A 24,476-nucleotide genomic window follows, 5' to 3' on the forward strand; every position below is an offset into this window, starting at 1 on the left:
CGCCAGCGGGGTGACAGGTCTCAAGACGATCACGAAGGTACCTTCCTTCAGTATCGCACCCAAACACTTAAAAACTTTTGTTTTGTTTTTTCACAAATGCTTAAAATAAAAACAAACCAACATTGCAGGTATATCAAGAAGAAGATTCATTTCATAATGGATGATTACAAGAGGTGAAAGACCAATTCAAGGATACACATCAAAAAATATTCCTTTTACAGGATATCAGCAAAAAATATTCTTGTTACATGATTACAAAAAGGGAACGATAAGGATGCCGCGGACCCTACAAAATGCTGCGGTCTCTACCTAGATTTCTGCCCCATCGGCAGGATTATTCCGAAGACTTGAAGGGACACTCCCACCAGAAGAGGGTCCCGAGGAGCCGGACAAGGCATAAGGAACGGGACGACGAGGATAGTTCTTCACGAGACCATGCTCGTTCTTTAAGCCAAGTTCTATCCTCTCCAGCATCTTGTTCGTCTCCTCGGCCAATTGACAACGAGCCTTGTGCTTAATAACTGTTGTCCGCTGTTGGGCTTGGGATAATAATGAAGATAGCCGATTCACTTCTCTAGAAGCAGCACCAACGGCCTCCTCGCGGGTTGCTGCTAAATTCTTGAAGTGATTGGTCTGTTCTTCCTGCTGCGCTAAGGAAGATTGAGCCTTTTCAAGTTTTTCATTTGTGACGCGAGGCGTCCCTCGAGCTCTGAAAAAGACAACACCACGGAGTTAGCGTAGAAAAAAAACATGGTCACACTCGATGAAATGGGATTATACCTTCGACACAAGCCGAAGCCTCTTCATACTCATTAACAACCGCATCTCGTGCTTCATCAAGATGACCATATTCCGCGGATAATTTCTTATAGTCTAGTTGAAGGTTGGTGAGAGTAAATTGACAGGCATCTAATTCTACCTGCTTCATCGAGTCCATATGACGAAGGTGGTCGACCTCTTTATTTATCTCTGAGACCCCTTTGCTAAGTCTGTACATGCACACTTCAAGATTCCTCTCAGACTCGGCATGACGAGCTACGTCGGCACGGGACGCGGCAAGAGCATTGCTGAGAGCGTAGACTTCGGAACGAGCATCATCTCTTTCTCTGGCAAGACAGAGCATATTATCCTGGACCCCTGAAAGAGGAATGGATCGAGCCGTCTGTAATTCTTCTTCTAGCAGCTGAATCCTAGATTCCAACAAGGAAGTACGCTCACGGACTTCCCGCAGATTATCACGTGTCCACAGCAGTGTGCCATTAAATAAAGCACGATCATGGTTGTACAGATTTTGCATGTCGACCATCTGAATATGCCGCGCGCGCCATACCTCAGCCCGAGCATCCTATTTCTTGGCTTCATTCTTAATTTTTTCAACCAGATCTCTAATACGGGATTTTTGCCGAGCTCTTTTGTTTCGAAGCCATATCAGCTCGGGGACACCACCCACTGGAGATAGGGTGGGGAGACTCAGACAGAACAACTAAGAAATGGAAGAATGACGACATACTGCGAGGGAAAAGAACCAAACCTGTGAAAGTTGAAACTTGGCTGCGAGTTTGCTCTAACTCAGCGCGCACAGCAACAAGCTCTGAACGAAGACCGGCCTCTGCTTCACCCATCTTTTCTTTCTCCTCAAGGCTTTTCTTCAGTTCTTCTATTTCCACCTCAGCCGCAGATAATTCCTTTTCCCTGTGACGAAGCTTAGCCTCGATCTTCAGAGATTTCGCTTTGAAGAACTGATACAGCATGTGGTTACAATGCTCACTCCTCATCATCTACACATCAAGATGACAAAACGTTATTTCACCGAAGCATTTGATCGCCACGAAAAAGTATATACGAAAATTTACCTCCAACACACGCTGCTGCGGAAAGCCATATTGATACCCGTCGGCGATGGCCATCATATCGGCAACGGAAGTAGGAGGCTCCGGCACAAGGGTAGCTTCGGGAACACTCAACCTTTTTCCCCAGGCTTCAGACACCCGCGCCTTAGAAGACATCTCCATCATGCGACGGGTATACGCGGTTGATTCCTTTTCCCCAGCAACAACAGGGGCGGGATGAGAGACAAATAGAAGATTCTTTTCCTTGAACCAATCCATGATGGCGTCCTCACCCTCAGACGTCGGCGACTGTGGAAGATTATCAGCAGGCGCATCGATGACCGATTTCCCCTTCTCTGACACGACCCCCTCAGCACAAATGTTGGCATGCTCCTCCGCACCACCATCTTCTACAGTAGTGTCTCCATTACCATCACCACCAAGAACATCCCAATCATCATTGGGGGAAAGTAAAGAGAAGTCCTCGGGAAAATCGAGGGCTTCGTCAAAGAACTCCCCCGTGGAGTACATCCGATCAAAAGAAAATTCTTGAGAAGCGGGAAGGGTATCCGCGGCATCACCAGCAGGGACGGAAACATCCCCGATAACAACGTCATCAGCCACCACGGCTTTGTTCCTTCCTTCATCACCAACATGACCAGCGAAGACCTCTTCTTCGACATTGATAGGGGAGGTACCAGTACGTTCCTCCCCATCTGTAATCTCATCCTCAGCAAACTCTTCGTTCACTGGACTAGTAACTTCTTCTTGGGCTTCAGCCTCGCCCATCACAATACTAGAAGACTGCTTCGGCCTAATCTTTTTCTTCTTCAACACCTGAAACCAACACCACAAAAAGAATTATTTTTCCCGACTGATGAAATTCTAAAAGAGAAGCGCAGCTAGAATCCGCGTACCTGAGCAGTTGAGGTATTCTTCGGTGGAAGTATAGCACCCGAACCTTCCTCCTCGTCTCCCTCTACGACGTCAAGGGCATAAGGAAAATTCATACCCGCAAAGTTCAGACGCCAGGGACAGAAATATCCATAGCGAGCAGGAGGAGACTCGCGTGGCTTACTATTCTCGGTAGGCCGCCAACCGCGGGGACCAGGAATCCAACCGTAAGCCCACGGACCAACTATCTCGATAACGGTGGCGTGCCACTCGTAGTCATGATCGCGCTTGATCCTCTCTCGCGCGGGGAAGAGTTTCCGACGACTAGACCCCTCCGTGCCAGGAACATACTTCAGCTTGGCATCGCTGACCTCATTTAACAGACGAATCTCGCCCCGAGGAGCAGGGAGATTCCGAAGGCTGACACTCCACGGCTTGCGATTCCTACTATTGACGTAATCACCGAAGGAGTTATTGAAATTCACAGGAGTATACCATTCCTTCTCCATGGGATTGGGGACGTAGCAAGTCATCGACGTTTCCCCCTTACTCCGCAGATAGCATTCCTTCAGGGCGCGGAGATAATTCCCCGATAGTTGGGATACGGAACGGCTGTGAGTGTTGGTGGAAGAGCCTTCACGACTAGCGAGCACGTCATAGTAGAAGGAATCCCCTGATTTGTACAACGTCAGCATAAGACCAGCTTCGAATGCTCCAACCGTCGTTAACAAATGAAATTCATCGAACTCATACTTTGAGATAAGCTCATAAGTAATATCATCCTCAGGGGCATAGAAACGAACCCCGAAGGCTTGAAGCTCATGCTTTTCCTTGAATATTTCGAGATCAATATGCTTGAAGGTTACTTTTTTCCTACTAACCGAGACACTGCGTATCAAGGGGGCAGTCTCATCCTCCTCGGCGGGGCCGGATGAACTAATGAACGCTTCAGAAGCTTTTCTCTTCACAGGGGGATTCTTTGAAGATTCAGCCCTCGGAGCTACACCCTTCGTATTCTTCCCTTTAAAAGTTGGAGGAGACCACAGATGATGCTCGGGCACTAACGAACGTAGAGGAGGAATGTCAAAAGCAACAGCACGAGGCGGAGCCTGCGTACTCCTAGTATCATCACGAGGACGAGCCGCTGCGCGATCGAAAACTCTTCGGGAACCAGACGGAATTGTCGGAGGAATCTCTTCCCTAGAGGACGAGGCATTCGCTCCAGAAGAAACTCGACTCCGACGAACATCATCTTGAGACTCTCTACGCGGAGGAGATCTCGATAGCCCAGAATCAGGAGTCTGATAAGTAAGCCGCGGACGGTCAGACATGGCTGCGAAAAGATTAAAATCAAGAACAAGTTACACACAATCAAAAACATTACCAAAGATCAAAAAACCACATCCATAGCAATACACACACAATAACGCAGAAACCCTAAAATTAGTATACATGCTCAAAATTTCATAAAATTCATACCCTCGAAATAGTGGCCTCCTTAATTTAAGATGAAGAACAGGGGCAAACTAGTATGCAAGCATCAGAAGAAGTTCTTCATCACAAACAAGGAACAACAGTAGCAGAGAATTTACAAATCGACACAGCGTGAAACAGTGGAAATAAAGAAAAGAAAAACTTACCGGCAAAAACAGCAGTAGAAGAAACAAACAGGGGAAGCGGGCGTGATTAATGCTAAGGTGGAGAGAATTTAAGATCATAGGTTCAATGAAGACTGACAGAGAATTTAAGATCATAGGTTTAATGAAGACTGACAGAGAATTTAAGGTCACAGGTTCAATGAAGACAGACAGAGAATTTAAGGGCTGAAAAAAGAATGAAAACTGAGAGAGCGTTTAGGAAGAATGAAATTAAATTTTCTTTCTATCCTTAAAATACCCGAAAGAAAGAGAAGGAAATTAAGGGAGGAATGGGAAACGTGCCCGTTACATAAGCAGTTAATGCACGAATAAAAGACGTGCCCAAGTATCCAGGAGAAGTTATTAGGAGTGAGAAGAATATGCGACGATAGTTTTTCTTCAAGACACCCATTAGTCATTCAAGCCCGAAGAAAAGGGGCAAATTGTGTACACATATATCTCACTATCAGACACGTGTATATAAAAAGATACGTGGAAAGCATGCAGGCCAAAACATCAAAACATGATGCGTCACGAAACACCAAATAAACCCCGAGGAGTTACTTTATCTCATCCCCAAAAGAGAAGCTAAGATCAACGGTGGAGAGAAAGTTAGCTGACACGAACTGACAGGGGCAGAAGACACTTGTCTGACACGAGCAGACCCCTCAACTACCCGCATTAAACACTCTGAGCAGTGTACGTGTCGACCAACCTGTGGAACGAGCGAGGATGCCTCTGCGGGATCAAGGGGCAAACGCAGACCTCCACGTGATGGACGCAAGGACACAAGAAGATAAGGTTCCAACGGTCTTCAGAGATGGGTCCCACATTCTAACCTTATAAATACCCCATCTCCACCAAGAGGAAGGGGGATCGGAAAAAATCAGGAAGAGAAGGAGAGAGAGAGAGAGAGAGAGAGAGAGATTGCAAGGGTAAGTTAATCACTTAGAAGAGAGAAACATGTAAACCCAAAAATCATTCGACTATTCGTGTAACCGTGAAGAACATAGAAAAACAACAAACCCCGTGGATGTAGGCCTTAGTGCTGAACCACGTAAACCTTGGTCTTATTTACATTTCAGCACTTTACATTTATTTAGCTCCATGGATGTTTACTTATATGTTTTGTTTTCCTTAATACTTATATCCCATGCGCAAACGCCTCGCATGGAGTTGTTAAATGAGGCCATGATAAACCCGAAGGTTTTGAGCCAATGAATCAACACCAGGATATCATCATCACAATCTCTTTAGATGATAATGATTGATTGTGAGCGTTCGGACCCCCTCGCAGGTTTGTGTGCTCACAAGCTGCTAGCTTGCTATGCCAAATTGCCACCACAATCCTAACCAAAATATCCTAAACGCGTCTCCTTCTTCTTCTTCTTCCCTCTTTCTGTCTGTTTTTTAAAATTTTCTAACAAACCAATCAAAGGAAAACATCTCATAATCGTCACCCACCATAAGAAGACACCTCAATTGCAAAAATATAAAGAACCCACATAATGTACCTGCTCCCCTGGCTATGAAATTGCCACATAGGCGGTACCCTGCTGTAATTTTGCCAGTGGTAGCAAGTAAAGATATTAAACAGAAAACTGATGTCATGACTCATGAAGATATTTAAGTTAAACCATTGTATCTCGTGTTGTTACTTAAGCACGCTGAGTTTGCTCTTATTTGTGATGATTTCATTGGTCTAAGAGCTAGCAGACCTGACTAATTCAACTATCATGTCTCTTTCAAACTTCCACTCCTTTTACTGTCTTACTTGCGCCCAAAGTTGAGAGTTTCTCTGATGGTCTAAGTTTACACACAAAATCACATCAGACAACCCTGCTTTATAACCATTTTAAGCATCTGTAACCCAGATGGTGCTCCACTCCAGCCTTTAACACGTACGGTCAAATCGAGTAGATAGTAATTTTTCCTTTCCACACCTCATAATTTTGGTCAAAACAATTACTGCTCGCTCAGACCCAGTACTTATAGTGTAGTGACTGAATAGACTATCAGCAAAAATGTTAAAAGCATAACTTAGGCCTTACGGTAATAATACAGGTGATACTTGTGATCAACTAAAAAAAAATTCACGGAATCTATATGGATGTTTGTTTATTTGGTCCAACCTAGAAATGGATTGAACACACTTTCTTATACTGGTAAACCTTTTGTCGCACCCAAATACTCCCTCCGTCCCTAATTAGATGACTTATTTGGTTTTAAGTTTTGTCCCGTAAATAGATGACTTATTTTTGTTACTATAAGAAATATGAATAATTTGATAGTTATGTTTATACTCGTTACGTATGTGTTTTAAAATGTTTTTCAACGGTATAAAGTTTACGAAAAACCGTGATATAGTTTAAGAAATAAATCATTTCTAAATTTTAATAACATTCTTGTCTTAAATATTATGCAAACTACAACCAGGTCATCTAATTAGGGACGGAGGAAGTATTTGTCTTCTCTAATTTCAAATTTACAGATTTAAGTATTGAACCCTGTATTGTACTCGTAAACCAAGTAATCATCTATCATGTACACATACAATCAACTTTTCTAGCTAACTTGGGTTGGTGTTTCCCTTTTAGTAGTAGGGGTCCATTATCTTTTTCCTTGCTTTCTCTCTTCTTTAGTTTCACTTTTATATGCATTAGTAGGCATCTCAGGAAATAAAGAGTCTTAACCAAGCAGTGATACATATACATAGCTGTGGCTTTGACGGCCATGGTCTGTGACAGGAAACGAATCCATTTTATGTGCCAGGAAATTTCCTTCTTAATTTTTTTTGTGTTTTAAATAAATAAATAAATCACCTCTTTCTCTCCCCCTCCCCCCCTCTCTCTCATCGTCTTTGCTTATATATATATTCATCCAGAGTGAACTCATCCTTTCTCATCAAAGGCTCCTGGCACATCTTCTCCATTAAGCTTTTCTCTTGCATGCACCCTTTCTTTCCTTAAAAACTTCTGCACTACAAAAAAAAAAAAACTTCTCTCAAAAACACAAAATGGGTGTTAGTGGAACAATGGAATACTTGTCTGATTTAATGAGTAGTACTAATAGACACAAGAAAAGGAAGCAAATGCAAACTGTTGAGCTCAAGATTAAAATGGATTGTGATGGTTGTGAACTTAAAGTCAAGAATGCTCTTTCTTCCATGAGTGGTATGTTCTCTGGATCTTTCTTTCTACTTGGCCTTTTTGCTCTTGTTTTGAAATGGGTTTTGAGTTAAAACTTATAAATGTGGTTTTGTTTGCAGGAGTGAAATCTGTGGAAATCAACAGGAAGCAACACAAAGTGACAGTAACCGGATATGTTGAAGCAAATAAGGTTGTGAAGAAAGCTAAATCAACAGGGAAGAAAGTTGAGATTTGGCCATATGTTCCGTACAATCTTGTGCTTCATCCTTATACTGCTCAAGCTTATGACAAAAAAGCTCCTCCTGGTTACGTTAGAAATGTGGAGATTACCTCTACTGTTACCACTAACATGGCCAGGCATGAAGATAACCAGTATACTACCATGTTCAGTGATGATAATCCAAATGCTTGTTCTATCATGTAGATCCATATAGAAGGAACATTATACTTAACGGGTTTTATCTTTTGTCTGATTACTGATCTATCTAAATGAGCAGGGTTTTGGGAATTATAGTGCTGTTAGAATTTGTTTTTCTTTTTTGGGTATTATCATGTTGATGGAATTGGAGGTTTAGACATTAAAACCCTGAAGAAAATTTTGTAGTTTTTGATTTCTGAATGAATCTTTTACATTATCTGTTACTTTATCTAGCCCCATCAAACAGTAAAAAAAACAAAGCCCAAACCTACAAACCATCTGGATTTTGTACTTCTCTTTCTCTCTATCTGCATCTTAGGTGTTGAAGAATCATATAATGATTTTTTAAGAGTAATTTGGTGGTTTTGTTTCTGTCTTAGGAGTTTGTGATGGAAATTTGAATTAGAGTTGGTTTGGTTGGTATGAGACAGCTAATGTGTTTAGGTGTTTTCATACTTTAATTTATTGTGTGATGTTTATGTTGCTTTGCTTCCTTTTATGTCGTCTGGTATGACACACCATAAACTTTAGCTTTACAAGAAATATCACACAGCTCATCCTCGTTTTTCCATTAGCCCCCTACAATACATGGCGGTATTTGCATGTTTTTAGGCATCCTTGAAAAGACCCTACAGGCTATATCTGATGCATTTAGTAGCTTAGGTTTGTAGACTGATATTGACAGAGAAGCGTCAAGTGGAAGCACCACTTCTGAGAGATTTTATTGTTCTATGAAAAAAAGATAGTTGGATGTAACAGAAGCAAGGAAAGTTAAAAGTAAAAATTGATGATAATAATATAGTCTCTAGGTGAAGCAAATTTTTGAAGAAAGTTTTTTACCAGTAGTCTGGAAGCAAATCACAAGAATCCATAGTTATGAAAAATATGAACTGAACAAGGCCTCCCTAGGTTCCCAGCATGCGGAAGCACTGAATAGATGCAACAAGCCATTGTTATTGCAATCAGACTATCATTTTTTCAGATCAATATTTAGTGTCATCTCTGGCGCATGTTTGGATGATCCACTAAGAGTGGACTGCTTCAGATGCAATGGCCGTCTGATGCTCAGTAGCTTAAGCTTGGTTTTCCATCAGTTCTATAACTGGGGGCTATTCTATTCTAATAAGAGAATAACGATTTGATGGAGGTAGTACATGCGTTCACACAATCACAGTGCCCCCTCCTACAGGTGTGACAAAGAATTAAGAGACGTAGTCTTTTTCTTAGCTGCCTAACCCTCTGTGTGCTCAGTCTATGTAGTAGCATGCGGTTTCAGGGTCATGGTCAAGTTTCCCCATCTAACAGTTGAGGATTTAATTAGAAGTCCCCCTTCTTCTAATCATTTCATAAAATTTCAGAAGCATCATAAGATACACCCTAATATAGCAGAGCAAGAGGTGATCCTCTTTCGGGTTTGTGTGCAACTTTTCAAAACCTAACTGCAGTTGTATGTCCACCGTATTCCTACTAATTACTATTCATAAAATTCATAAGAACACAGAACCTTAGGTACAGTTGTATTACTAAATACTGAGTTGATAAGCACCATTTTACTCCATAGATGGTCGAATTTCATCACTTGTACATCGATATTGATGATAATTAAGGTGTTCTTGATTGGGTGATAAAAACATACCCATAGAATTTTACTTCACACAAATGCAAGCTAAATCGAAGAGATATTTAGGGGGATAACTAAGCCCCATTTGGTTGGAGAAAGGGGTTAGCAATCTCATCTGTCCCATCAGTTGGTGATACAAGCATAACTGCAGTCCCTCGGCAGACCTACATCAGATTCAAACTGATTTTCATTAGGATTAAGATAAAAGTAACCCAGATACGCTCAGGATATGTAATCAGTTACAGTATTCACCCACTTTTAATCAGTAGAATACTAAGATGCGGGTACGAAAAAGAAAAAACAACCGTCTAATGACAATGAGAAACAATATGAGAAACTGTATAAAGAAAAAGAAGCATACTATCAGACCAAGGCTCCTCGTTTGATCTGTGGTCTTCAATGGATCATCAGAATCTACAATACAAAAACAACAAAATCATAATCAATACATTGGTTTTGAGCTTTCATCAGAGTACCTAGCTTTCACCACCAAAAGTAAAACAATTGTACTGAACATAGTTTCTTGTTCAATAAATTCAAGCTTTCAAAAACTAAAATTCAACAGCTCACAGAGCTGTTGCCATGTCTACTGTGTCCGACAAGAGTATGTTCTAGTGAATGGGCCATATATTGGATATTTGAAATTCAGTACATAAAAAATGTAATTAATAGGTCAACGAAATGGCATAGGTAGATAACTCGAAGAGTGAAACCTGTGTTGCAACGATACGGATACGGTATCAGATACAAGATACCAATACGCTACTATGATACACCAACTTGAAAAACTAAAATACGGCGATACGGCATACCCAATATTGATCAGTAGTTTAACATAAATATACTATATATAAGATAGAAACTTAACAAAATACATACATGTGTTTGCATGATTAAAATATAATCTGTATGATTAACCTCACTGAAGAGAGAAAAAGTCTGGATAAGACGGAAGAAAGTCTAGAGCAAGATCAGTGGACAGATTCAGAACTAATATTTTATCACTATAGTTAAAACTTCTCATAGAATCTAGTAAAATATCTAAATTTTCTAATATTTAGTCAAAGTTTTCTAACTGAGTTGTATCTTGAAGTATTGGGAGTATCAGTACGCGTATCCGTGTAAATACGTATCGATACGGCTGATTTTTTTTTTTAGACGTATCGTTGTAACACAGGTGAAAACCATCAACAACAAAAACAACTTCCTCAGATTCGAATGGGATGTAAAGACACCATGTTTTACCACCGTTAAAGCGAAAAGTATAAGTGCGGGGCTGTGAGAAAAACATAATAAAAGATAGGAAGGAACATATAAAAAAGATCACTATCCATTTTGTGACAATTTAGCAGCGTTTTTACGAGTCTTGACTCTAGAGTGTCTGAGTCATACCTCTTAGGAATTCAACGGCTTCGTCCAGGACAAGGTTCAGCAACTGATCGTATCCTTTCAAAGTTCCAGTGACTACAGGAAAAAAGAACCAAGTTAACAGGCAGGTAAAACGATACTTTATTGACATTATAACAGGTCATGTGCATCATGAACCTCCACAGTGCATCATGACCAGAAACCCCATGCTAATTTTTATAACCAATAAGTCGGTAGAGTGATAAATACAGAACAGCAGAAGAATGGGGTTCCCATTTAAACACTCAGGCACTGTTGGAAGTTTGGAATCCTTATACAACCAGCATTTTAGCATAATTTAAAAAATATACTAAGCAAGTTTTTGAGCAATTACTTTCATGTCTCCTCTTCATAAACTAAGCAGAAAAGTACTGGAGAGGATGTTATAAACCTTGACGCAGGAAAAACATAAGAAGAACTACATTAGAAAAATTTGTGGTCAAATTTTCTCTAACGAAGGGAGGTTTGTAATGCATTTTGGACATTCAAGGGAATTGCAGAACTATCTAGAATTTCTAGGTTAGGGAGGTTATTAGGTAATTATCTTAGTTAAGCACAATTATTTTGTCTGGGACTCTGGAGGGAGTTGTGTATACAAGGAGTTCTATGTGGTAGAGATTATTCAGTTTTTGATTCTTAATACAAATGACTTTCGAGTCTAAATGAGTTTCTACCCTAAAACTCATATTCATCAAAATTCTCATTGAATCTACCATAATGATTTCGTTAACCCTTTTTACTAATTAAGCAAGGAAAACAGTGCACCCTTTTCTGAAGAACAACAAGAGAAGAGCCATAACATGCTGCTAACACGCCATCCAGTTATGTTTACTAAATTCCTTTAATTTTTTTAAACTTTAAAAATGACAACCTTCGCAAAACACACAGAACAAGTTGCGACGAAGGTTATGAGTTTATGTTTGAAGAAATAATGTAGAATACAATAATGTCTCACCCTGTCTTCCCCCAGTAAGTTTCACTTGAACACCCTTATCAACAAACTTGGCGAGATCTAATACAGTTTCTTTCCTTCCTGACTGAAACAAATAACATCGTAAAAAAAAAGAAAAAATTAAGAACACACAAACCCATTAACACCTAAAGAACAACCCTAAAAACCCAATCAATGAATTATTATTTTAGAATAAGATTACCATAGCTTGAGTATCTCTTTGCAGCTAGTATTCCAGTTTCACTTCAATATCAGTACCTACAAGAAAAGATCAAACTCATCAAAAGTCAATTTAAGCTCAAGAAACCCTAGAAAAACCCTAAGCCAGGTATGTCCTTGCACAAACTCAAGTGATTTTAACATAATAATAGCAAAAGATAGCCAATGGTTCACCGTATAACATACTTACTTTGCAGTTTCTTCAGCGGTGACTACACAGTGATACAAGTTTGTTCGCCTTCTAACTCGATTTGGTTTTCCCACTTCTTTTCTGCTGAGACAGACTGATGAGAGACGGAAAGATCTTTATAAGAGAGTGCGTTATATCGGCTCAACGATTTATCTGGAAATGTATCGTTTCGGGTTTTATTTATGAAACGTTTTTCACTGTCACGACTCACGTGGGTCCGATTTATCTTTTCAATATCCCGCTTAAAATAGAGAGGGAGGGAAACTTGAAACACAAAGCTTCCTCGCTACATTTAATTACTACTTTTATTACTTCTCTCTCTGCAAAATTCACTCTCCTTTTCATATTCGCGCGAATCTGAGGTAATTAGGGTTTCCAAAGGTGAGATTTAATCCTTTTACAGTCTTTTAATTCGTATTTTGATTTGTGAGGTTTTTCATTTTTATTTGGTTTTATAACCTCTTTAGCGATCTGAGATTCCTCATTGTTATAGATTTATATTTGGTTTTGATTTGAATAGATGAATAGATCAGAGAAAATAGAACCTAGGATTTCTCGATTAGTGAAATCAGTACTTCTTTCGATCGAGTTTTAGGTAGAATTTAGGGTATTGAGTAAAAAAAATTATTAGGTTTTTAATTAAAAATGAAGAGAATATGTTAACTTTGTGTATGGCGAAATTGATTTGTTTTACAGTTTTATCAGATCGATTACATATTTTCATTCTTAGTTTTGATTGATTATGAATGTTCTCGTGATTGTTTGATTTGTCTCCTTTGTAGTGCACCAATTTAACTTTAAACTGGTATTGTTGGATTATGCTAGTAGATCAAACATTTTGCTGTAAAAAAAAATCAAAATCTTCCTTTCTAATCATCTGACAATTGAAGTTTGAGCTGTAAAGAAACGCGATACTAGTTGTTGTTGGAAAAGCGTCATCATTAGAATTGACAAATATTTCAAATTGAACAGTTGAAAATAAAGTCCATACCCATTTTAGGATAATGCTAGAATCCCGGATGTTGATTTTGCAACTCATTTTTTGTGTTCATTAGATATTGTGATGCCGGTGATGTTGATATGTTTTATTTGTTTATTATTATTTTCAGTTGTTATATTCACTCAGCAAATGGAATATAACTTGGAGATATCTCCAAATGTAATTGGTGACGATGATGGAAAGTCTTACTCTCAGCTCAGCACTGTTTTAGTAGCTACAATTCAAGAAGTGAAAGACCGAGTGTCTCAGATTGAATTTATTTTCTGTAGTCAGCTCTTCCCAGGTTACAAAGCTAGAACTAAAAGCCTCCACAAAAGATATATTGAAGCCAAGAAAGCTGCTGAAGAGAAGGAAAGTTGCCTAAGAGGAGAAATAGACGAGCTTCGTCTTGAGCAGAAACACAATCTTGAAGAAAGAGAGCGCTTGATTGCTTCTTTTGAGGAAGAGAAGGAAAAATTAATAAAGCAAAAAATGAAAGCTAAAGAGGATGAATGGAGAAGTGAAGAATATAGTCTTAGACACCACATAGATGTGCTTGAGCTTGAAAAGCAAAAGATAATTGAAGAAAAAAGGAATCTAGTTGCTTCTCTTGAACAGGAAAAGACATATTTAAGGTGTAATAGCCAGTTACTGGATGACCTCCAAAACGAAAAAAAACTGCTTTTGGCCAAAGTAGAAAGTCTAGAGAAGAAGGAAGACGTTGCTGAGCTCCAACGTCAGGTGAAGTGGATGAATGAGGATCTGGCTGAGGAAAAGAGATTGCATGAAAAATTACGACAACAGATTGAATTGAAAGATTATGAGATGATTCTCGAGAAGAAAAGGAACAGAAATATAGTCGACTCCTTTAAACGTTTGAAATCACAGCACAACTTTCTCCGTAGTAAGTGTGGTCTTAGCACAGATAATATGATCCCTTGCAATTTGGTGGAGGACAACAGAAATTCATCAAGAAATTATCAGAATCCAAGGATCCCAACTAGTAAGCTATTTAATCTTCTTTATATTTCTTTCATGTTTTTCTTCAGATAAGGTCATCACCATTAGAATCATAAATATTAGAAACACTTGCTGCATAAACTGTTTATTTTGTGCTCTATAGCCATTTTTCTAAGATGACTGCAGCACCCTAGAACTTGTGAAATCTGTGTTAATATTGTATCAAATTTATAGGTCCTGAAGGTAGAGATCCAGAAACATCTAGAGTTGCGCTAAAGACAAATAAACAAAAGGATGAGATCAGTTTGCCAGAAAAACTGGACAATAACAAAATGCAATTCTCAAGCTATGATACAACCACCAAAGTCCCTTCTACTTCCAGCTCATCTCAGCCTTTTAACTGCCCTGCTAATATGAAGTCTGAGCCACTCTCTGGCATACAGAAGCAGCCACTACCTAATTGGAGAGCTACTCGCTCACGTCAAGAACCAGGAGGAGCAGATCCACATGATGATTTTCTCGACACTCCCTTGGAGAACATACAGGATAATATTACCAGGGGTCTTCTAAGAGAAGAAACCCATGATTTCCCGGTTCTTCCTCCGAAGGTCATGGATTTGGACAATTCAGATGATGAAACACAAGATCTGAATGGAGAGCCTGCTCCACAAAAGCAGAAAATCTCAATCATGAAGCCACCTAATGACAGAGGTTTTAAATATGTAGAACCCGTAAGGAAGAAGGCTGATAGAGAGAACTTGAAAGGAATTGAGTGCAAGCAATGCAAGAAATTCTATGATGCTGTTCTTCCTGGTGGAGACAAGAACAACAATAATTTGCGTTGCGAGCATCATGATGGTGTTTCTAGACATCGATATAGGTTTATTCCTCCCTCAACTCCTGAAGGATTCTGGAATATAGGTTTTGATTCTGAAATGTAATTTTTCTTCAAGTTGAATTGTCATTAAGTTTTTTATTTGCGTTAGGTCCATAAATAACCAAGTAGTGTGATTTGAGATGTGGCCCTAGGTAAAATCTTTTCAGTTAGCTTGTTTTCTGAAGCTTAATTACGAAAGTTAAGGTTCTTCTGTGAATCTTTAGCAAAAATGTTGTCAGAATTCTTAAGTGCAAAGTATGCATTCATAATAATAATTAGCTTGTTAAAAGCTTATCTTTTATATAGCTTGGAGTGAACTAATGGGTATTGGATTTTAATGAAATTGCTCGTTTATTGGTTTCTTTGGTTATGCGACGGGTTGTTTCTGAATAAAAATGTGAGTCAGAAGCGGCTAATGCTGTACAAGTGTTTATATATTTTCGAAACTTGACAGCTTTGTGCAACTGAGGTCACTTGCCTCTTTAGATGTAAACAGCAGGTGTTCTTGCAAGTTGGAAGTTTTCTGTACCTATCACAACATCTCTGCAGCCATGATGCTTCAAGCTTGAAAGGGTCCTTATTGAGGTAAAAAATCTTTAGTTCGTATTTGCAGGCCACATTTAATAGGATTCTAATAATTTTAACTGGGATCTAATGTGGTCAGCTTATTTGCTACATCTCTTCTTCGTCATTTTTCTATTGATACTGGTCCGGTCTTTGCTGCCCTTGTCTGACACTGTCTTCATAAGAGAATTGCCTTTTAGGTCTATAAAGTGGTTGAAGAAGTTAAGGACTCGGGTATGAAATTTCTACTTTGATCTTCTACAGAAATAAGGTAACTGAACCCTGTTTATCTTCTTGCTTATGTTCTTCTTGATGAGCAAAATAACATTTCAATAGGGGAAAAGCTAGACTCTGCATTAAAACATGGTTTAACATTGTCTCATTCTAATGGGCATTGGATAATAATTTTAATGCAATGGTGGTTTTCAGTTTCTTTGGTTATGCGATGTTTCTGAATAAAATGTCTGTCAGAAGCGGCTAATGCTGTACACATGTTTATATATTTTCGAAACCTTATAGCTTTGTGCAACTGGGGTCACTTGCCTTTGTAGATGTAAACAGCAGGCGTTCTTGCAGGTTGGAAGTTTTCAGTACCTATCACAACATCTCTGTAGCCATGATGCTTCAAGCTTGGAAGGGTCCTTATTGAGGTAAAAAAATCTTTAGTTTGTATTTGCAAGCCACAGTTAATAGGATTCTAATAATTTTAATTCGGATCTCATGTGGTCAGCCTGCTATTTTAGGATTTGCCACAAAGAACAAGCAAGCAGAGAACAAGTTTATTTGGTACATCTTTCCTTCGTCATTTTTCTGTTGATATTGGTCTGGTCTTTGTTGCTCTTGTCTGACACTGTCTTTGAAAAGATGACTTCATTAATGAGTTGCTCCCTGAGCATTTTGCTTCCTGCTTAGCCAGCCTTAGATCATCATCTCCATGAAGTCTCAGATTTATGTGTTTCTTTTTTTGTGCCCCTGCACGTTTATTGTGGCACTTATTTATACATTCGGGTCCATCCATCTTCACTGTCCACTTTGGAAAATTGATAGAAATGATTTATGGTATTCCATTGTAATGGTTTTGAATAATCTTGTGTTTGTTCTGTTCTTTTTCCGAAGAGGTTATCACAAATCATTTGTCATTTGCTGTTGAATAGATGAGTCGCATGTAAAATGCCGCGGAATCCATTTATCAAGGAGAAAATAAAACCCTCTCAACTTCTTCGACCCCTTCTTTACACACCCATGAAAATCTCCTGTTAAATCGCATCTCCTGTCCTCTTCCCTTCCCCTCTAAAAACCATCTCTCTCACTCCTTTCTCCCCTCCCTCTCTCTAACAATTCCCTTAATTTAGCTTTTCTTGTCGATCTTGCGTTCCTCTTGAAAAATATTTTCGTTTTGTTTTTGAAGTTTTTTTCCCTTTTTTGTATCGTTAATTTGCTTTATCTCTCTCATTCCCTTAATATAGCTCTTCTTTTTCCAACTTGGGTTCATTCTGATCTTATGGTTTATTTTTGAGTTGTTTCAGTTTTATTTTTCTTTTTCTTTTTTAAATTTGTTCTACAACAAAAGCAAATTAAAACAATCTTTTCTTAGAAGATTTAATATATATAGTTTGTCTTAATTATGGGTCGTGTTAAACTCCAGATTAAGAGAATAGAAAATAATACTAATCGACAGGTTACATTTTCAAAGCGTCGAAATGGACTCATTAAGAAGGCTTATGAACTTTCTATCCTCTGCGATATTGATATCGCCCTTATTATGTTTTCTCCTTCTGGACGTCTTAGTCATTTTTCCGGCAAGAGAAGGTGCAAACCATGAACCTAATAAATATATTGATTTGTAGTAGTGAATAAATGTCAGTGGATTTTACCTGCAATGGACGATTTAACCAACGTGCATGCGTTTATCAAGCCTTAACCAATGTCGTACTTCTAAGATTGTTTGTTTCGAGAGTCCAGTGCTCAAATTTATGAATTAAGGGATTCATCGTTTCCAATAAAATGTTCTTATGTTGATGTTAGTTAGAAAAGAAGGACGTACGATAAGATGATTGTTATATTGTGGTAATGATCTGTTAAAATATATATTGAGCTTGTTTTTGTGTTAATTCTATTTTTGATTGTTGTCTTTGAGATTTAATTATCTGCTATTCTCTTTGTATAGGATTGAAGATGTACTTACTCGGTACATAAATCTTCCGGAACATGATCGAGGAGGGTAAAATCAAATTCTCTTTTATCATTTGTCAGATTACATCATCTTTTGGTTCTTTCACATTCATTCTTTTTCTTATTTTAGGTTTTCTTTTTCTTTTTTGGTGCAGTGCCATTCAAAACCGAGAGGTACGGTCACAAAAAGAAAATCATATCAATCTTTCTTTTCAATACTGTTTACATTTCTACTCATAAGAAACTTAGTATTTGAATTTTTGTTTGTTTGTTTTCTTTGCAGTCACTGATATTAACTTTAAAGAACCTTAAGGGCCAAAGTGATATGGCACTTCAACTAGCTAAGTATGATACAATCCCCCTCTTTGAATTATCGTTGAGTTTCGTGCTTTATAGAGAAGGTGGTATGTATCTTGCAGACCTCTTATTAAACTTTTATTCTTTTTTCTCTGGACCAGTCCTGCAGCTGTTAATTCCAATATTGAGGTAATTGAATTTTACTTGAATATAAATTAGTTAATTAGCCCTTAGTTTTCCTCTTTGCACTCTAATCACCATTTACTTTATCTAAATTCAGTTAAGATGTTTAAGTTTTTCAGGATCTCCAGCAAGAAATCAGTAGTTTTCAACAACAAATCCAGATGATTGAAGCAGAACTAAGGTGTGTTCGTAATATTGTAGAAAAAGTTTTTTGAGTTTGAAAATATGTTACTAATGATAACTGTTGAACATTATAATCAGGAATTTTGATCCGGACCCAGTAAATATGTCATCAATGACAATGGGTGAAGTTGATTCGTGTGAGCGTAACTTACAGAAAACGTTAGACTGTATCACAAAAAGAAAGGTGGTTAACACTTACTAAAATGTTGCCGTAGTCCTAGTTCATCTTATCAATTATTAACACTTCATTGTTTGGTCATAAATAAATCTTATGCAGGAATATTTGGCGCATAATCAACAATTAAATTCTTATGATCCTTCTTCAAGCATACAGGTAACTATAATAAAATTAACAAACCAAAAGCAGTTCAATTTATCTTGGTTGGATATATGGTAAATGTAATTGATTGAATTCAGATGCAGATGTTTTTGAATTCACAAGAAGGAATACCAACTTCATTTGGAAATGATGTTGCTAATTGGATGCCAGAAAACCAACACAACCACCCTATCCAGATTAACTTTGGATCTGACCCTTTGATGTCCCTCAGGTATATATATTTTTTGGATTCACAAATTTATTCACAAGTTAATATGCCAAGGAGGCACCAGAAGTACATTCTATACGTGTCCCAGATACCAGACATATGGCCAACACAAAACTCTTCTGTAGGGGACTTAGCGACCATGCTGAACTTCATTGTGCAGTCAGTCTTCTGTAGGGGACTTGGCGACCATGCTGAACTGCATTGTGCAGGGTAGTGAATCATGCCGTAACAGGAAAGAAAAAGTTGATTTACTACTGGTATTTCAATAGATCACGAAATACTAAGACAACTAGATAAGCTTAGGGTTGCCTTGTGGGTTGTCTCACTTTTGGCTAGACATAAACAGACAGTTACGTTTTATACCAGCCCTGTCATTTAATCCCCTTCATGTATGCTTGCACTACAGCTGCCAATTTTCATCACTCTTTTCAGAAAGCAAAATGCACATTAAAAGAACAGACTATAACTCTTGAAGTTTATTTGTTTGGAATTTCAGGGATCACTCGTCTAGTGTGTATGATCATCAACTACAGCATGGCTCAACAAGCTTACATGTAGATCCTCGCAACATGGGAGAGTGCCACGTAAGCAACCCCAGCGATGGAGACCTTCAGACGTGGAATCAGACGTTCCCTTCTACCGATTTCCTCTCTGCTCTCATGCCATCAACCTCTTTCCCTGTACGGTTAGCTTAGTCCTTAAACTACTTGCATTCTAAACATATTGTTAGTTGACCTGTTTCCACTTCAAGCTATTATGCAAAAAATGAGACCATAATTAGAATAAGCAAAAAAAAAATGTAGATTTTAGTTCCAAATTTTTGATATTCAGACATAGAGCTTAAGCTATCGATAAAAAAAAATAAAAAAAAAAAGAAAGAAAGAAAGTGAACTTAACAAATTTAAAAAATGTTTGTTCTCAAATGATTTTGACTATTTTATTTATGTTAATCATGATTACAGCATGAAATGGTTGGATCCAACATGCAACAAGGTATGTCACAGATGCTGTCGCGCGAGCAACTAGAGTCTCAACAAAACTGTTCACATATGCACCAACCACAGCCACCACAAACAAATAACCATTGTGTTGATTATGAAAACATTGGCCAGCAATAGTTTACCAATGTTGACTCGCGTCCAAGCATGCATCAAGGTGTTCCTTAGTCGCGTATCCAATTTATTTTCAATCAGATTGCTATGAGGCATCTATGTACATACGTTTCGCTCTGAATTTCTACAACGTGCTTTTGTATCACCTAGGCATGGGATGGGATGCTATTGCAGTGAAACGGGCGCAATGTTCTTTTTTCTCATATGACATTCTTTTGTATTTGTTGAAATTTTGCAACTAGAAAAAAGAGAAGAGAAATATAAATCATTTATACTATAATTTTATATTACATGTTTTTTTTTTTTGAAGCAATTACATGTTATATCTGGATATCAAAAAGAAACATAGTGGACATGGATAACTATTTTTCCAATTCTGCTTGTATCATTATCATAGCTGGACTTGGTGTGCTTTTTAACTTAATCAATTGCCAAAGTTACTTATTTCTATCTACGTGCGTTTAGCGCATCAACAAAGTGCAAATTACCACCAACGTCATACAATAACTAAAAAACTCCACAAAATAGATTTTCTAGAGATCAATCCATGTTTTAATAAAAGTGTTACTGGTGCCTTTGAATTTGAATTTGAATTTTTTTTGGATCCACACCGAAATGTGATTAGTGAATACTATTGTAAACCCCCTCCTAATATGGGTTCAACATTTAGAAATCTAACAAAATGGATCCTTCACTATCAACTCCGTTCTTTCACATTTTGATATTTTTAGGCCCAAAATTTTAGAATTCAGGGCTTAATAATAAGAATATTATCCATAATAAATCTAATAATACCAAAACTACCCTTTAGTATATATAGGTAATAAAACTAGGTTTAGATTTTATTTTCTGTTTCCTTTGCTTTTTTACTCTCTCTCTCTCTCATTTTCTTTTGCTCTATCCTGGAAGAAAAATCCGGCCGAGAAGACACAATTTCTAATCGAAATTTTCAGTGAAAAAATGATTTCAAAACCTAGATCTAATCTTTACAAACACAGGATCCTGATTATCTAAACCTAATTCAACATTATCATCACTTGTTCTTGGAAGATTCAGTGAAAATTAACGGAAAAGAAGTGATAATCATCATCATCATCAACAACAAATGAATCTGAAGATTCGCCTACAAAATCAAATCGAACAGATAAGCATACTCATCTTTAACATTTCAATTGAATTGGTTGATTTATTCTGAGATTTCGAATTTTTATTTTTTGAAAAATCATTTGGGAAACTTCAATAGTTTGATTTCAGTTCAAATCTGTTACATAAATCATAATCTGAGTTAGATCTGTTATAATCTAACCTCAATTTTACTTTTGAGAGAAAATTTTCAAAGAATTTTCAAAGAAAAATTTCTAGGGTTCTTGAACAGAATTCGATATATCTTTTAATTTCTCATCTCGATCGAAAATCGGTTTTCATATTCGAAATATGTGAATCATTATCCGTTTTACCCATCTAGTTGATATGAATTTCATTTACTTTAATTTTTGAACCGATTTGAGCTCATCTTTAATGGATTTTGTTCTGGGCAGATTGTTTCAAGTTCAATTTATATTTGCTACATTCAGTACCTTATCTTGAAGATGAAATCTTAATCGATAACGATAACTGGAAGCATACGGTTGAATCTAAGCAACTTCAACAACTATTTCGATAAAAAATCAGTGAAATAAGATAAGTTTCTTTGAGTTTTTTTTTTATGATTCATGAGATTGATGAATAAAACTTGTAGGACAGGTAGGTTAAATATGTATGAACTTTGATTTTAGTTTGCTTATCTTGAGTCTTGGTTATGCAGTTTGATTAAAGAATTTGTGCTGGTGTTGGTGGTGGAGGTGTAGGTTTTGGAGGAGGATGAGGAGGCAGTGATGGTGGTGGTACTGGATTAGGTTTGCAGGATAATTTGGATTTGGAGTTAGTAGTGGTGCTTTGGTTGAAGGTGAGAGGTTTGGTATGGATGCTGGAGCTGTACTGGACATTGTAAATTGGATCTACTTTATATTCTTCTTGTCTTGGATTTTTTTTTATATATGTTGGTAGTCATGATCTTGCAAGAGCATGTGTGAACAATCGTAAGTTGATACTGGTTCTTCAGGTCGACTATTTATTGGTTTCAAATGGTATTTTTTTGGTTTTTGTCTGGTACTAATTTTGCAGTTGGAAAGTTCTTGCATATGTTAGACATTGACAAACACATATTAGAAATTGTTTGAATAGCTTTACCGTAGTCGGTCATTTCCTGCGGTTGAGTATTCATTTTCTTTACACATTGACTTGAGCTCAGTTTAGGCGAGAGCTAGATAGTACCGGTCCCTTTGGGAAATCATTCACCATCAACAAATTCCGTCATGGAAGGAAATCAAGATAGTGAAAAAGACCAAAGAAGAGCTTGATTCACTTTTTTAGCGAAAGAGACGTTTTTAGATTCCTTCAAGTGCTACATTAGAGTCTAAATATAATTTACTTAGTTAGACCATAAAATCCATCTATTGTTGTTTGACTTGGAGGCTTGAACAGTGAGGTGGGTAGTAAAACTGAAAAGTCTTTCGAGGTCCATATTACTATATTCTTTCTAAAATAAAAGTCCATTCAGTTTACTAGGAAATATATTTTTCATACTCATGAACAAATACATTTATGAATTAAGGAATGCAATCTTTGTAAACCGTGGCTTAATGTTCATGAACTGATTCTTATGAATCAATCCGATTTTGATTCAATTGGTTCATATATATTTCTGTGAAATAGTGAACAATTGTATTTAGAACATAATTAGATTAAATTGGTTATCTTTCATGATTGATTGATCATCATAGTTGATCTAGAAGTGTTAGATGAATGTGGTTCAGAAAAAAGTGTTCATATGGCTAACTTCGGTTAACTATTATTGAGCCAACTCAATATACACGTTCAGGTACGGTTACCCATATCTAAATGAAGGTATATTCCATTTGTGTGTAACAAGCTAAGATCATCTAACGGTGGAGATATATTTCTTTGGTTTTAAGCAGACTTAGCTTGAATCTTAAATGAGGTCTCCATCTAACGGTGAATATTGAATGCTTTGTTACTAAGATATCTTATCTTTGATTGAAAGCAAACCCTGATTTGGAAGACAATATAAGGGAGAACTCTAGCAACTGGAAAACCTAATCCTAACACTTTCTTATATCCTAGTTGCGGCTAGAGTCGATTCTCCTTTAACCTAGGTTTTTCCAAAACCATTATAGGTTAACGACTTGAAGACTTCATTTGGGATTCGTGAAGCCAGACCCAACTATTTTTTCTGTAGTTGCGTGTTCTGATCTTACTTTCTCTATCGTATTGAGTCATATCTTCTCTAAGATTTGCTCGAGATTTATCTCCGATAGGTAAAATATAAAAAGTAATCACAAAGCTCTTTGTCTCATTCTTTTTGATTCCACAATAACTTCTTCTACTACAATATAATTAAGTTATTGTGAGGTGATTGATATTTCTAGGCTGCTCTTCAGGAGTATAAGACCAGATTATCAATTGGTTCATGTTCACCTTTATTTATCAAAAGACGGAACAAAAACATCATAGGTACTTATGTGGGAGACAGATTTATCTATGAGAATAGACTTATTTGTGGGATAAAGATTTGTTTATAAGTCTCCGACTTTGGGTCGTATCAACTCTTAGTTGTGGGTGAGATCAGCTAAGGTAATCAAGTGCGCAAAATCCGGCGTAGTTTAACAGGTGTAAGGAACGCGACTGTACCTTAATCGGTGTGTGACTTGGTTAGGGCTCAACTACATTCCAGTCCGAAGTTAACTTGTAGTAGGCTAGTGTATGTAGCGGCTTAATACAGTGTGGTGTTCAAAACTGGACTAGTGTCCCCGGGTTTTTCTGTATTTGAGGTTTCCTCGTTAACAAAACTTATGGTGTCTGTGTTATTTCAGTTTCTTATTATATTTTTTTTGTATAATTGAAATATCAAAAATTGTGCATAGATTAATCAATTGGTAAATCCGACCTTGATTGTTGGATAGTAATTGATTGGCACTTGGGCGTTGGTCTTTGGTACCATCCAAGTTATTTCTCATATCAATCGGGCTCACATATTTTTATCTGTTCGATTGCAGATTGTATTGAGAAATTGAGATATAACTCTTTGATATCTTTCTTGGTCGATCTCACTTATAAGCCGGTGCTCTCAGAAATATATTAGATTTAGTCCATACAGATTGTCGAACGAATCATTGGGTGTGGTTGTTATACCCCCGCTTTTTCAATTGGTATCGGAGAAGGAAAA

The 24,476-nt window shown here is 37.6% G+C and overlaps 4 protein-coding genes across 8 annotated transcripts; 3 read left to right on the forward strand and 1 right to left on the reverse strand.

The window, feature by feature from the left end:
- Positions 1 to 7,129: 7,129 nt before the first annotated feature.
- Positions 7,130 to 8,044, forward strand: LOC113332039 (heavy metal-associated isoprenylated plant protein 23-like). Its single transcript, XM_026578706.1, has 2 exons — positions 7,130 to 7,533; positions 7,629 to 8,044. Exons 1-2 carry the CDS (start codon positions 7,377 to 7,379, stop codon positions 7,931 to 7,933), a joined length of 462 nt encoding a protein of 153 aa, XP_026434491.1. The 5' UTR covers positions 7,130 to 7,376; the 3' UTR covers positions 7,934 to 8,044.
- Positions 8,045 to 9,413: 1,369 nt separating this feature from the next.
- Positions 9,414 to 12,420, reverse strand: LOC113332020 (sm-like protein LSM7). The gene is made up of 6 exons (XM_026578683.1): positions 12,317 to 12,420; positions 12,110 to 12,165; positions 11,911 to 11,992; positions 10,941 to 11,012; positions 9,910 to 9,962; positions 9,414 to 9,712 (listed from the first exon to the last, which is right to left on the reverse strand). Exons 2-6 carry the CDS (start codon positions 12,110 to 12,112, stop codon positions 9,623 to 9,625), a joined length of 300 nt encoding a protein of 99 aa, XP_026434468.1. The 5' UTR covers positions 12,113 to 12,165; positions 12,317 to 12,420; the 3' UTR covers positions 9,414 to 9,622.
- A 158-nt stretch (positions 12,421 to 12,578) lies between these two features.
- LOC113332121 (protein gamma response 1-like) lies at positions 12,579 to 15,404 on the forward strand. Its single transcript, XM_026578797.1, has 3 exons — positions 12,579 to 12,697; positions 13,426 to 14,298; positions 14,490 to 15,404. The coding sequence occupies exons 2-3, from the start codon at positions 13,446 to 13,448 to the stop codon at positions 15,194 to 15,196; spliced, it is 1,560 nt and encodes a 519-aa protein (XP_026434582.1). The 5' UTR covers positions 12,579 to 12,697; positions 13,426 to 13,445; the 3' UTR covers positions 15,197 to 15,404.
- A 1,867-nt stretch (positions 15,405 to 17,271) lies between these two features.
- Positions 17,272 to 20,471, forward strand: LOC113332056 (agamous-like MADS-box protein AGL104). Of its 5 annotated transcripts, none has more exons than XM_026578728.1 (11): positions 17,272 to 17,505; positions 17,864 to 17,917; positions 18,024 to 18,042; positions 18,152 to 18,213; positions 18,327 to 18,354; positions 18,468 to 18,529; positions 18,610 to 18,715; positions 18,809 to 18,865; positions 18,955 to 19,082; positions 19,576 to 19,759; positions 20,042 to 20,471. In XM_026578728.1, exons 1-11 carry the CDS (start codon positions 17,321 to 17,323, stop codon positions 20,195 to 20,197), a joined length of 1,041 nt encoding a protein of 346 aa, XP_026434513.1. In that variant the 5' UTR covers positions 17,272 to 17,320; the 3' UTR covers positions 20,198 to 20,471. The 5 variants fall into 5 exon arrangements, with proteins under 5 accessions (XP_026434513.1, XP_026434512.1, XP_026434515.1 ...); XM_026578727.1 differs by having other exon boundaries at positions 17,273 to 17,505; positions 18,949 to 19,082; XM_026578730.1 differs by having other exon boundaries at positions 17,363 to 17,505; positions 17,999 to 18,042; positions 18,949 to 19,082.
- The last annotated feature ends 4,005 nt before the right edge of the window (positions 20,472 to 24,476 follow it).

This window comes from Papaver somniferum, unplaced genomic scaffold, assembly GCF_003573695.1.
Source record: "Papaver somniferum cultivar HN1 unplaced genomic scaffold, ASM357369v1 unplaced-scaffold_128, whole genome shotgun sequence".
NCBI lineage: Eukaryota > Viridiplantae > Streptophyta > Magnoliopsida > Ranunculales > Papaveraceae > Papaver > Papaver somniferum.